The 12,842-nt window shown below is 36.9% G+C and overlaps 1 protein-coding gene across 3 annotated transcripts; it reads left to right on the top strand.

Annotated features, from left to right (window-relative positions):
* The first annotated feature begins 1,409 nt into the window (after positions 1-1,409).
* Positions 1,410-11,812, top strand: si:dkey-33c9.6 (active breakpoint cluster region-related protein). Of its 3 annotated transcripts, XM_056749280.1 has the most exons (22): positions 1,410-1,893; positions 2,021-2,139; positions 2,366-2,470; positions 3,141-3,398; positions 3,650-3,757; positions 3,836-3,890; positions 4,001-4,053; positions 4,148-4,285; positions 4,387-4,502; positions 5,520-5,676; positions 6,059-6,184; positions 6,382-6,457; positions 6,875-6,970; positions 7,073-7,144; positions 7,529-7,626; positions 7,710-7,814; positions 7,908-8,074; positions 8,418-8,557; positions 8,802-8,936; positions 9,272-9,377; positions 9,526-9,646; positions 10,465-11,812. In XM_056749280.1, exons 1-22 carry the CDS (start codon positions 1,839-1,841, stop codon positions 10,552-10,554), a joined length of 2,496 nt encoding a protein of 831 aa, XP_056605258.1. In that variant the 5' UTR covers positions 1,410-1,838; the 3' UTR covers positions 10,555-11,812. The 3 variants fall into 3 exon arrangements, with proteins under 3 accessions (XP_056605258.1, XP_056605336.1, XP_056605402.1); XM_056749358.1 differs by lacking the exon at positions 6,875-6,970; XM_056749424.1 differs by lacking the exons at positions 1,410-1,893; positions 2,021-2,139 and having other exon boundaries at positions 2,372-2,451.
* Positions 11,813-12,842: the final 1,030 nt, after the last annotated feature.

The following is a 12,842-nucleotide window of genomic DNA, read 5'->3' as shown; positions in this document are numbered from 1 at the left end:
TTAGGCCTGTAAATATCAGATATGGTCAAAACAGCACCGTGCATTACTGATGGAATTCCCTTATACAATTCCTTTCCCCACTTAACAGATAGGCCTACTCTGTATAAAACTAAAATTCTTTGATGAAGATGCATATTTTAAAACATTTGAACACTAGGCTAGAATTTCCATTTCCAAATGGATCAGTAAAACATTGGTATTACTGTTTTAAAGCTGCTGTCCTAAAATCATGATTTTTACTTTTGTGTGTGATTGTAAAATCAACAAGCTCTTTATCTAGCAGTAGGTGGCAGTGTTAAACAGTGGTATATTGACACCGTTTTATTTCACTGTTTTAAAACACGTTTATTTCATGATGTATCTTTTACTTTTAAAGTAATTAAACATATACATATATTGACATATATTGAATATAATAAAGTATATTATGTGTGCGTGTGTGCGTCATAGAATGAAGAGTTCATTTGCAAAAACAGATAACAAAGTTTAAACCAAAAATGTTCCAGTTAATATAAATCAATCTGCAGTTTGGTTATTTTAATTAAATAATAATAGCTCGAAAACATACAGCTAACTTACAAAATAAAACACAATACAGCATGATTACATAATAAAAATATGATTTTTACATTTGTTTTTATTCTTTTAAAGGGATATTTCACTACCAAAATGTTCCCCTCATGTTTTACTCACCCACAAGGCATTCTAACTTAATGGTTTTATTTTGGAAAAATAATACAATCTGAGTTATAGTACTGTGAGAATCTGGATTTCATCCTGTCCTCCACAAATACTGCATCTGTGTTTATTACAATATTCATCATATGTATTCATTCCTTTATCTTATTATTCACTTCTATTCATAATATTTGCTCCTTAGTTTCTTGTTGTTTAACCTCGTTAAATATGTATCATGTCTTATGCTGTCTTATGTTGATATAAGTATCTGTTGTTCTCCATATCAAGGTTCCTAATGATGCCTAGGGACAATTGTTTTGTTATTGTAATATTAAATATGTAATCATATCTGATTGTTCAGGAGGAAAGACTAAACAGAAAGTCTGGTGATTTTCCACTGTTTGGTGGTTTTATATGACGCCTCCTGATGCAAGCTTATAAGTATTAGTCCTTACTAGTCCTTACCATACAATAAACTTTGGACTCTGATTGAACAAGCACTTGTGTCTGTGTCAAACTCTGTCTCCAGGCCTGAAACTCTGTGTGTTCAGTCGACTAGACTCTTCAACCGTAGAATATTGTTTAGACAAGGGGACATAAGAAGTTCACATTCTTACAAGTACCACATATCATTTTGCTCTAAAGCGGTAAACTTTTTTTTGAAGCTCAGAAAATCCATTGAACTGCTCGACACGGCTCTGTGGTCTTTAAAAAAGGTCTTCTGAAGCGAATCGAAGCATTTGTTTTCTCTTAAATTCGCATTGATTTGCTACAGAAGACCTCGGTTAAGACCACGGACCAGTGTTGAGCAGTTCTTTGTTTGATGGATGCACTTTTTGGAGCTTCAAAATATCAACACCTATTCACTCCCATTCTACCACTTGGAACCAAAATGATAGGTTGTATCATAACTCTGACTGGATTATTCTTCCAGACGAAAACCATATTCAGTGACGATACCTTGAACACGAGACTTCCCTTGCCCCTTGTGGCTGATTTATTATTGTATTTATGAGAATCAGGAAGAAAGCAAGCTTTTACTACAGGCGACTGTCAGTGTGTGAAAGTGAAAGCTACATATCACAGACCTACTGCAGCTTTTGAAGAAAGTAACACACTGGCAGAGCACACGGGGTACTTTTCTGCACCAGCTGCTGGTGATGGAGCTCTATAGAGAAGCAGATCACTATCTTATGTCCTATGGCATCTCACCTGGTAAGACTGTGCAAGTAAACATTTGTTTCATTAACATGTGTTTGGTTTTACTGTTATGTTTTTACAGTTTTACTGTTATGTTTTATTAAGTTAATTATGCTTATATTGTTTATTGGTTTCCTGTTAGTGACAGAAAATGCGAATGATATGAGGGATTCTGACTTACTACAGGATGTGTTCAATGCGGAGACAGACTGGGTTTCTCACAGCCCTCTGCAAACTCTACCATGTGTGTCATCCACTCCAGTAAGTCTGCATTTAAAGCCTTTTCTGATACTTACTGTAGCTGATAACAAACTAATCCATCAGTGAGTTATTGTGGTTTTACTGTGGCTGGTAGGTGATAATTTACCTTTTTGATAAATACGCCAATACGCAACAGTTATGTTGTTTGGATGTTACTTGGTGAATTATTTGGGTAATAATGAATGGTTAACAGAATTCATATTTTTTTGTTGTAAAAATTCCCTAGATAGCAAATAGCCCAGATGACCTTCTACAGAAGAGATTGGTGGTTCTGAAAGGGCTTCTGACCAGTGAGGAGATCTACCTGACAGAGTTAGAGACGCTGCTCACAGTAATCTACACACCTAATCTACATCTGTTGATAACTGACCGAGAACATTTTTTCAATTCATCAGCATTTATTCATATCACTTCCTGTCCTAAACACTTCCTGGTTATACTATTGATATCTAAAAATAATAAGTGTGAAGACCAACCCAAAATGGAGGAACATCAGAGTCAAAAAAGAATGTGCTAGCTGTGTTATTTCCAGCCTCGGTTAACATTAAGAAGTTAGTTTTGTCTTTAAACACCTCTTCAGATTAATAGATTTTCTGAATATAATATGGAATTTCCATATTCCGTTATAAAAAAATGTGAGATTAGTCACATTTAGAGATTAGTCGCAAGCTCAATACCTGCTTCAGTAATTTATTTTCCAGTTTCCAAAACTTCTTATTCAATAAATTTCACTTCCTGCAGATCAACTTCTCTTTCTCTAAGCGAAGTACTGCTTCCCCTTCTTGTCTGGTTGTCATTAAACTAGAGTGCTCAAAAAATTCCAGAATTACATGCTAGGATGAAGTACAGAACACATAACCGTGTCATATTTCTCATTCACTTCCTCACAGTGTTGAATTATGTTGAGCTGAACATTCTGTAAATGTGTTGTGTAGTGTTCAGATAAGTGTGAATTGTGTAGTTTTGCATTCATCTGATCCCCTTCATCTTTTTACCTACAGCCCATGAAAGCTCTGAAGGCAGCAGCAGGTACATCTCAACCTGTGTTGTCCACTGAGGAGGTTCGGACTGTGTTCTATCAAATTCCTGAACTCAGAGACCTGCACAAGGACTTTTACAGTAGTCTTAAAACCAGACTGCATAGTGAAAAAGGGCTGGATCAAGAAGACAGCTCTCAAAATCAGGGGACAGAGGAAAGTGCAGTGATACTTTACAAGGAGGACCCTCAAGTACCTGTAGGAGATCTGTTTCTTAAGTTTGTGAGTTTTTTGGGGGTTTATGTAAAAATGTGTTTAGGTCATCATATACACTTACTTTTTAAAAGTATATAAATCCATATCTACAATGATTATAAGTTAACATGTTGAATTCTAATCTATCATAACGTTTTAAATTCCTTATTTATGAAACAATTAACATTTCATTGGCCACTTGGTCACATCCGTTATTTTTTACCATACACTCATGCCCAGACATGTGCATTCATATGATTGTTGTATTTATTGTATAGGTTAACCAGTTAGGAGTGTACCGGGGCTTCATTGATAACTATGAGAATGCGCTGGAGATTGTGCAGAAGTGTATGCAGTCAGACCAGCGCTTTAGGACCCTGGCAGAGGTCTTCTGTTTTTCTCTTCTCTTTTTTAAATTTTGGGAAGCCTGGCATTTGTTTATGTTTGTTATCTTTAACATTTAGAGTATGATGTCCTTCAAAGGGTCAGATAGGGTCAAAACTAAGTACACAATGGAAGGTAAACAGATGGATTTAGTTTGTTTCTCTTTGTTTATCTATATACATTTCTAAACACTCGTTCCATTCATTGATCAATTGATTCATTGATTTCCTTTTGGCACTCCATAGCTCTCCTGTATAAGCCGTTGGACAGAGTGATGAAAACCACCCTTGTGTTACATGTAAGATACTGTTCAAGATAATTTCTCCCGGCTTACATCGTATTTATAAATATTCGTTCACGCTCAAGGATTTATTATTGTTCATCTCTCTAAGGAACTGTGGAACCACACGCCACCTGATCACCACGATAGTGTCTTACTGCAGGAAGCCCTTCGTCTTTCCAGCAGCTTCCTGTCTGGGGTCAATGAAAGGTCCCAGTGCAAAAGAGCTGTCATGCTCAGCAAAGGAGAGGTACTCATACACCTTCCATGTCACATTAGAATAGCGCAATATAACAAACTGTTCAATGCCATCTTGAGTGTATGCTGATATTTAATCTATGTCGGCCATAGAGACGTCAGCTGATACGTGATGGGTTTGTGGTGGATGTCTGTGAGAGTGGGCACAACCTGAGACACCTCTTCTTGTATGCAGACTTGTTGCTGTGTGTTAAACTCACAAGTACCGGGTAGGTCCCCACCAATCAAAGCAAACTACTTAACCTTGAAGAGTAAGTAACATTGGATTTTTAAGATCCTACCTTGGTTTATGGAGTGTCCAAAAACACGTTTATGTACATACAAGGTGTAATAACTAAACAATATTATGTCGTAAAACTAGGCATTTATGCTAACAATACTTCTTGTCTGACTCTAAAATGATTCGTTCCGCGATTCATCCATCTAATCCCCTCCTATCCGTTAGCCTAGTGTCATGTGATTAGTCTGATGGGGTAGTCTGTTGTGATTGGTCAAACACGTTCAGCATGTGCCGCAAACAGAACGCCTATCATCATTTCGGGAGTCTGCTGTGATTGGTCAAACGTGTTCATCATGTATCGCAAATGGAACGGTGGAGCTAACAGGTCCAAACAAAGGTGGGATTGCCCCCTCTTTCAAGGATAGTCGTTTAACATATCCTCCAGTGAACGTGCCAAGATTATTGATGTAATCTTATTTGAAATGATGCGCGCACAGTAAAACCCTGGGGTTATACTCCTTTGGTGTGGTTTAAAAAATGTATTGTAACCATTGTTTCCTCAGAAGTTCTTCCTTTGGTAGTTTAAATAAGACGGACTTAGTTTCACAACCTAGAACACAGGTTCTAGACATGATGCACACGCATCATGAACGAGCCACAGTGTTTTGGGGAGGAGATAGAAGTTTTCGAGGCAGTCACAGCAAACGTAGGCGGGAAATATTTCTAGTGACGTAGATACGTGGCGGTTAGAGGCTCGGACTAGGTCACTTCTCGTTTCCGTGATTTAGAGTCGACTCCATTTTTTACAAGCCAATAACTTTGTTATTCATTCACCTTCGGACTTACAACTTGGCAGACTGCTTACTTTCAAAGACGGCAACATAACACACTGCATGAAATGTAATTTTCATGATTAATGTTACTTACTCTTTAAACATCACAATTTCACATTGGACCAATATGGATTTGTAGCCATAAACTGAGCCATGCAGTTTTCCACATGTAGGAGACAAGCACATTACAGGTTTTGCTGGTACCTGCCATTGGTTGGCCTGAAGCTGCAGTGGGCTTCGGAACAGCTTCCCTCATCAGAATGCCAAATAAAAATCAGCAAAACCAGAGCCAAAATGTACCAGCTCAAACAAGCACTCCAACAACATATGGTAAGGCAAGAGAGTTTTCACTGGGTGTGTGTGACTTTCTGTCATTTAGTTACTATAATAGCAAACTAAGAAACATGTTATGTTCCAGCTTTAATGTGTGTGTGTGTGTGTGTGTGTGTGTATGTGAGTGTGTCTGAGGTTGTTTCTAACCTATATTAACTATTGTGGACATATATTCAGATGGTTAGACAAATGTTTAAAACAACTATGGGGACATCATCAACAGGAATGACATAAAGTTCTGTACATGTGAATTAGAGTTAATCTATTGTCATTCTAGAGTCTTTCATAATTTAGATGTAATTTAGTATTAAAATACAGAACAAAAGAAAGAGAATGGCAAGTGCTTATTTAAAGAGCTACATAAATATCTTTGTTACAGAAAGGTGGCAAGGGGTCATTTTCACGTGCGGTTGAACGTTTGAGGCGGAAGCTTGAAGAATGTGAGCTTTGGCTTTTAACAAACACACCATCCTTTACTTTAGATCTACACAGCACCAGTGGAAAGGTGAGACCACAACACTCTCACATGTGAACACTTGCACATCCTCTCTGTGAGATGTGAGACAAGCATTATTTAAAAAAAAAAAACTCCCTCAGACGTTTAAGTAGATGAGGAACCTTGAGAAAAACCAAGACTCAGGCAATTCTATAATAGGTTTAGGTTAAATAGACTGTTATAAAACAAGGTTTCTTTCTCCTCAGAGTCACACAATACGATTGTATTCTTTATATGACTTGGATGAGTGGAAAGAGGCCACTGAGATGCAGAGTGGAAAGAGTGAGTGCATCTTCTTCCAAATAAGCACCATTTCCCATTGTTTGGCTTTATTTAATTGAGGGATTTTCAAAAAGCATTTTTTCTTCCATTAAAGATTGTGTTCAATTGTGTTATATTATTTTATCATTTATTAGGTTTGGGATTTAGTTTTAACACAAGTGACAAATTCAAATAACTACCAAGATAGTCAATAAATAAAAATATTAACATCACATGCAAACTAAGAATGTTAATCTATTTCGTATTATTTTGTAAAACAATAGTAATAGTGATGCTTTTAATTTAAGGTTCGTCAATATATTTGTCATGACTATGAATTCAAATACTCTACCATGTTTTTTCTCATATTGTGAAAATGACCTAGTTTTAACATTTTCCATTTGTATGTTTGTTAATGTGTGGTAAAATATTTGAAAGGCATAGAGACAGTTCCTCCAGACCTGCTGTCTGTCACTGGTTCCTGTATCAAACTCAGAATGACTCAACAACCTCCCCTTCATTGTGTTAAATCTAGTAAAGCTCTCTCTATATCTTCCACACAGTAAATAATGTATTCTAAATCTCACCAGTGCACAATGATCATACAGTCTCTCTCTCCTTCTGTGGCTTTCACAGATGAAAAATTGCACATTTGTGGGAGCATATATGTGATGGTTCATTCTGCGTGTGGTCTGCAACATCCAAGCAGTAAGTCACATTCACTTACATAAATATACATGTGTTTTGAACTCTGAATGCAAGTTTCCGAGTATCAAATCAAACCACAATCTCATCGCATGCAATCTGCTTTGTGTATTTAACACACTGCATTTATTGAACACTTACTTCACCAAGTCTCTGTCAATCAGAATACCCAGCCAGACATACAGTTTGATGTGTATTTGACAATTCTACTCGTAAAGACAAAAAAGATGTCATGTAAAAGAAAATAAATCAACACTTAAACCAGGGGAATGTATAGTCTTGGAATAGTAGATCAGATTTATAGCTATTTCACTGCAACACATTTATGTAAATGTAAATTGTATGTTTAAGAAACATTGTATGTATATTTGTGTGTTCTATATGCAGGTGTATATGTATGTGTGGAGGTTGATGGCTTTGAGTTCTACGACAGGCGAAAACAAACCTGCCTTTCAGCATTCAGTGTGACACCGGTGTGGGATGAGGTGAGGAGTGGGCATTTAGAATTTTTAGATTATGCCACCTTTAGTTTTTGGATGCATATATCATCTTGTGTTATGATAAATAGGAGCTAGTGTTTCAAGTGGACGGAGCTCAGCAACTGTTCCTGGTGGTTGTGTCTCAGTCTGAGAGTGACTCGCAGGATAACATCTTGGGTAGAGCTGTGTTACTAGTGAGTTCACATACTATATGTACTGTTACATATTTTGTTTTTATTTTTCGTTTATGGAAAAGCAGAAATATATGTTGTATGTATACTTTACAGCTAGACCCTGACATCATGTTTAAGAAGTGGAAGAAACTCACACGCTCTTTGGGGCATATTGATGTAACCTTGTCAATGAAGTACTTGCCCCACCCTCTTGAGCCTCCTAGCTGTACCCCTCTCATACCGGAACCAGTGTTCTGTGTGCAGATTGCACAAGTGGCAAAGTGAGTTTACAAACTAATTCGTTGTCAAAGAAGTGGGATTCATTTTTTTCCTAAACTAAACATTTGGCATGCATGTTTTTTTGTTTGTTGAGGAAATGTAGAAATAGAGGTGATTGGCCATAAAAAAGAAAGAGGGAAATTAAAACCGAAAAAGGCAACAAAAAAGGGTTTCTAGGCCTAATCGTGGGATTGTCCCTGTAATAAGTGCACTGTAAGTCGCTTTGGATAAAAGCGTCTGCCAAATGACTAAATGTAAATGTAAATGTGTCTGTGTGTGTGTATGTATGGTTTTACATAGCTATACTTCAGTAAAAAATTTGCCCCTGTGTCTGTGCAATGTCAGGCAAGAGGGTGTGTTGGTCCCACACATTGTCCGTTCCTGTGTGGAGGAGGTTGAGAGGAGAGGATTGAATGAAGAGGGGATCTACAGAATCTCAGGAGCTAGTAGAGAGATACAAGAACTCAAGCATGCATTCAACACTAGTGAGTGGGCTTATGTGTGTGTACCTATTTTAAAATTATTTAGGATTTTTTTGGGATGTCCTCCTTTTGAAAAGCGAAAAAGCAAATAATGTTGTTTTAATAATGTTGGTTCGATGTTGGTTAGGGTTAGTCTATAGAATTTTTTATTGGCAGTATATGAAAACCATAGAAGTCTATGGTATGTGTTTGTGTTAATTCTAAACTCTTTGATTTCCACAGTAAGTATCTGTCATTATGTCTGTAGATTACCGTGAGGCTGTGAGTAAACTGAGGAGTTTAGATGTGAACGCAGTGTCAGGCACTTTGAAGCTGTACTTCAGAGAACTTCCTCTAGCTCTTATTCCCTCTGACCATTTCCAGGGCTTCTCAGTAGCAATAGGTGAGTTCCTTACACACAAGGTCAAGCCTCTTTATATTCTTACAATGTAGAACCTGTCCCCTTGGTGAAAGTAAATATCAAAATGGCAACTTCTGTAAGAAAACCCCTGTATCTGTAAGGCTTCTGCAAGTTTTATTTCGATTGACAAAATTGCAATGTGTAACGTTTGTATGTATACCGTTATTTGAAAGATAAATTGCAGTTTACTTTACTCTACACCCTTTAAAAAGTTTTGTAGTCAAATGATGTTGATTTTAAATTTCTGGCAAAGTCTCAAAGTATAAATCATTATTATAAGCTCAGTGTACAGTAATCTCTCTCTCTTTCACTCTCAGACATTGCTGACCCATATGTCAGGGCAAACCATATGCTGGCTGTATTGCAGGCCCTACCAGATGTAAATCGCAACACCTTTCTCTTCCTCTTACATCACCTGAGACGGTACATCACTTCCTGTCCCCTCATTACTGTTAAAACACTGATTGCGTTTCTGTCCTGACCTTTGTCTTTGAAGATCTGTCTTTCTCTCTGGCTTTTTTGTGATTGTTCCTTGCTGTCTCTTTCTTATACACATCTTTATTATCCTTAGTGTTGCAGAGAAGCAGGAACAGAATAAAATGTCTTTTAGTAATTTGGCCACAGTGTTTGGCCCCAGTCTCTTGCGCCCCCCAGTGGATCGTGTTGACATATCTCAAGAAGTAGAAGTTCAGGCAAGTTATTCTCAAAATTGAATACTTATTTAGTTCAAATCATAGTAACATTAAAGAGTATTGATAATGGTTATTCATATTATCATATATTTTGTTTTCAATCTAGAGGAAAATGCAAAAGAGGCACATTTTCAAACGATTTACTCATTTACTTTTATGAATTTTGCAGACGCTTTTTTTCAAAGCGACCTACATTTAAAGCGACCTACATTTCATTGTATTATACGTGTGTTTCTGACTATGTGCAATCCCCGGGGATCGAACCCATGAATTCGGTATTGATAGTGCCATGCTCTGACCGCTGAGCCACAGGAAAGCTACTCATATTTCAGTTCATTTGAGTCAAAAGGACAGTTCACCCAAAAATTAAAGTTCCCTCATCATTTAGCCACGTTACTCAAGTTGTTCCAAATCTGTATAAATGTCTTTGTTCCGATAAACACAGAGAAAGATATTTGGAAGAATGCTTAAAACCAATCGGTTCTTTACCACCATTGACTTCCATAGTAGGACAAATTACAATGGTACCCAGAACTGTCCTACATCCTTCATAATATCTTATAAAAAAAAAGAAATGTATAGAACAGTTTTTCCTAATATGATTTTTAGGATTTCTGTTATAGTACAATTTTGACTTTATATTTATATATATATATGCGTTATATATAATTTTATTTTTAATTATATATTTTTACATATTTATAATTCGAAATTTTGAATTATTTGATTTAAAATTATGATAGTGGTAGATCATGGTAATACCAATGTTTGAAGTAGTCTGACTGACGACCTCTATTTATGTGCTTTTTTCGTTATAGGTTCAAGTTATTAATCTCTATCTACAGTGTCATAACCTTCCCGAACCTCTTCTTACTAAACCTTTGGACCTAGAGGAGCTTGAGACATGAGACAGCAACAGCCATAAACCAGACTCATTGAAAGATGACTCAATTTTTATAAGCCATATGTTTTATGAAGGCATATTTCTTAAATATATTAAGTGATATTCTATTCCCATTTTTTACATTTTTTTAATAAATTAGCTGGAAGTTAAACTTTGATCTTTGGACAATATTTAGTAAAACACGAGTTGGCAACTATAACATAAATGCTTTGTAGCCAGCCAAAAGTATTTCAGTTTTTAAAGCAAAATAATACAAGTTCTGTGAGATTCATGGACTATCTCACATGCCTTCTCTTGTCTGTATAAAGTAAAGTAGTCCATTGTAGATGTTAAGTTGTTTTTTGGTTCCTTATACTTCTGTGGAACGATACATCCTCTTTTTAAAAAAATTTGCAGATAGCGTAAAGTTTGACTACAGAACTTTTAAAAATTTAAATTTTCCCCTCTACCCAAGAAATATTCCTTATGCCAGACAGTTGTCCTGAGAGGTTCTTGGTCTTTTATCTTGATTTTCCAGTCCTCCGCTGGTAGCAAACAGCAATAATGTTAACTGCCATTTCTGTCAAGTTCACTATCGTTCAAAAATGATTGACATTAGCATACAGTTTAGATTGGGGGTATAGTTCTGTTCTGTGCAAAAACTCCCTGCCCATCCATGCAGCCAGCATTAATAAGAGCAGGGAGTGCAACGATAACCCCCCTGACACCATGTCTACACCGGATGCGTCAGTTGCGAAGCGACATGTCAACCTGCTTCTTCTCAATGGGTTTGTGCCGTGCCGCATCCAGTGTGGACAACATTTTTTATTATAATGTTTTGAATGCGTTTCTAATGTCTTTTCGTGTCGTGTCACGTTGCACCGGTCTCGTCCAGTGTAGACACGTTGATAGCATAAATAGAACAGAAAAAATAGAAGTCATTAGTTCTTAATGAAATTTAATTGTGACACATCAGACTTATGCAAAAGAATAATACAAGTCTAGTCCTGATTGAAAATGTGGAGTGAAGTTGGGGATGGAGGGGGGTAATTTTGCTCCTGAGCAACGCGATAAGCTGAATTTTAAAACTGAAGCTGTGATAGTGTCATATTTCTAGGTAGATGAGATTCTAGGTAGATGGAAGATACGCTGATGTGAGCCTGACTCTTGTGACCTGCCAGAACTAACGCTACACGCTTGATTTCTTAATTGCAGTACAAACTAAGGAAACTGCTTTTTAATAACTCGGACCTTGATAAAAGTCAGCAGAGGGGAGCAATTTCATACAGGCCTAGTAGTTTGCTTAATTTGTACTGAAATTAAGAAATCAAGTGTATAGCGTTAGTTCTTGCAGGTCACACGAGTCAGGCTCACATCAGCTTTTGGGGTACACAAAAAAGCTATTTTGATGAGTGGCCAATGTCAAAAAAGTCAATGATTTTTTACTTTACAATAAGGTTGTTTTTGTTAACAATGAGCTAATATACAGTATTAGGTAACATTAACAATATACAATACTTCTGTAACATTTATCATTCTTAGTTAATATTAATTTCAGCTTAAACTAAACTATTTTTAAATAAAAAGTTATAACTGTTAACATTAGTTAATGGCGCCATGAACTAAAGTAAATAATTGTGTTAACATTAACAAAAATTTACAAGGATTAGGTTATACATGCTAAAAAAAACACAGGACCACAGCAATATAGTGTACTTGAGTGTAACCCTTATACTGACTACATGTTAGATTCAGAGACTCTGGGTGGGCTAAGAGGGCATTAGTAGAAAAGGTGAAGTGAGACACTTGTAATATCCTAAAACAGATGTCCTGTTCACTCACTCTCTCACACACACATACACTTGTGGGGGCCACCAATAGCTCTACCACTCTTTCCCCAGCCCCTCACCCCAACATCCATGCAAATCAATCCGTTATAGTTCAGCTTTAACAAGACCAAGTTCACCATGGCATGAACCAGTACTTCAAAGAGATCCCAGCTTTCCAACCTCCCCTAAGTTCGCTGGGTGTTGCTTTTCACCTCAACTTGTACCCCACCTGGCTGGGGTGGAATTCCTTCTCCCTCCTTTTGCATGAATTTGACTTTGATCCATAATCCCAACTTGGAAAATTGCTGCCGTTCCCAGCATTTACCACAGGAAAAGTGCAGCTGTGTCAGATGCATGTTGTAATACCCGTATATACATGCCACAGTTTACATGAAGCAACGGATGGTTTATGAACAAAATCAGGACTCCTGCAAGCAAGTGCTAATTCAGAGAAGATAACACAACAGATTTGGTTCTCAACAAA

Source organism: Triplophysa dalaica, chromosome 1, assembly GCF_015846415.1.
Source record: "Triplophysa dalaica isolate WHDGS20190420 chromosome 1, ASM1584641v1, whole genome shotgun sequence".
In the NCBI taxonomy this organism is placed as follows: domain Eukaryota; kingdom Metazoa; phylum Chordata; class Actinopteri; order Cypriniformes; family Nemacheilidae; genus Triplophysa; species Triplophysa dalaica.
This window is presented reverse-complemented; position numbering and strand designations above follow the sequence as displayed.

Coding starts and splice junctions, on each gene's coding strand:
- si:dkey-33c9.6 (XM_056749280.1), top strand. CDS start 1,839: ATGGAGCTCTATAGAGAAGCAGATCACTATCTTATGTCCTATGGCATC. Junction 8,075..8,417: donor CAGATTGCACAAGTGGCAAA/GTGAGTTTACAA, acceptor GTGCAATGTCAG/GCAAGAGGGTGTGTTGGTCC. Junction 9,378..9,525: donor CTCTTACATCACCTGAGACG/GTACATCACTTC, acceptor TATTATCCTTAG/TGTTGCAGAGAAGCAGGAAC.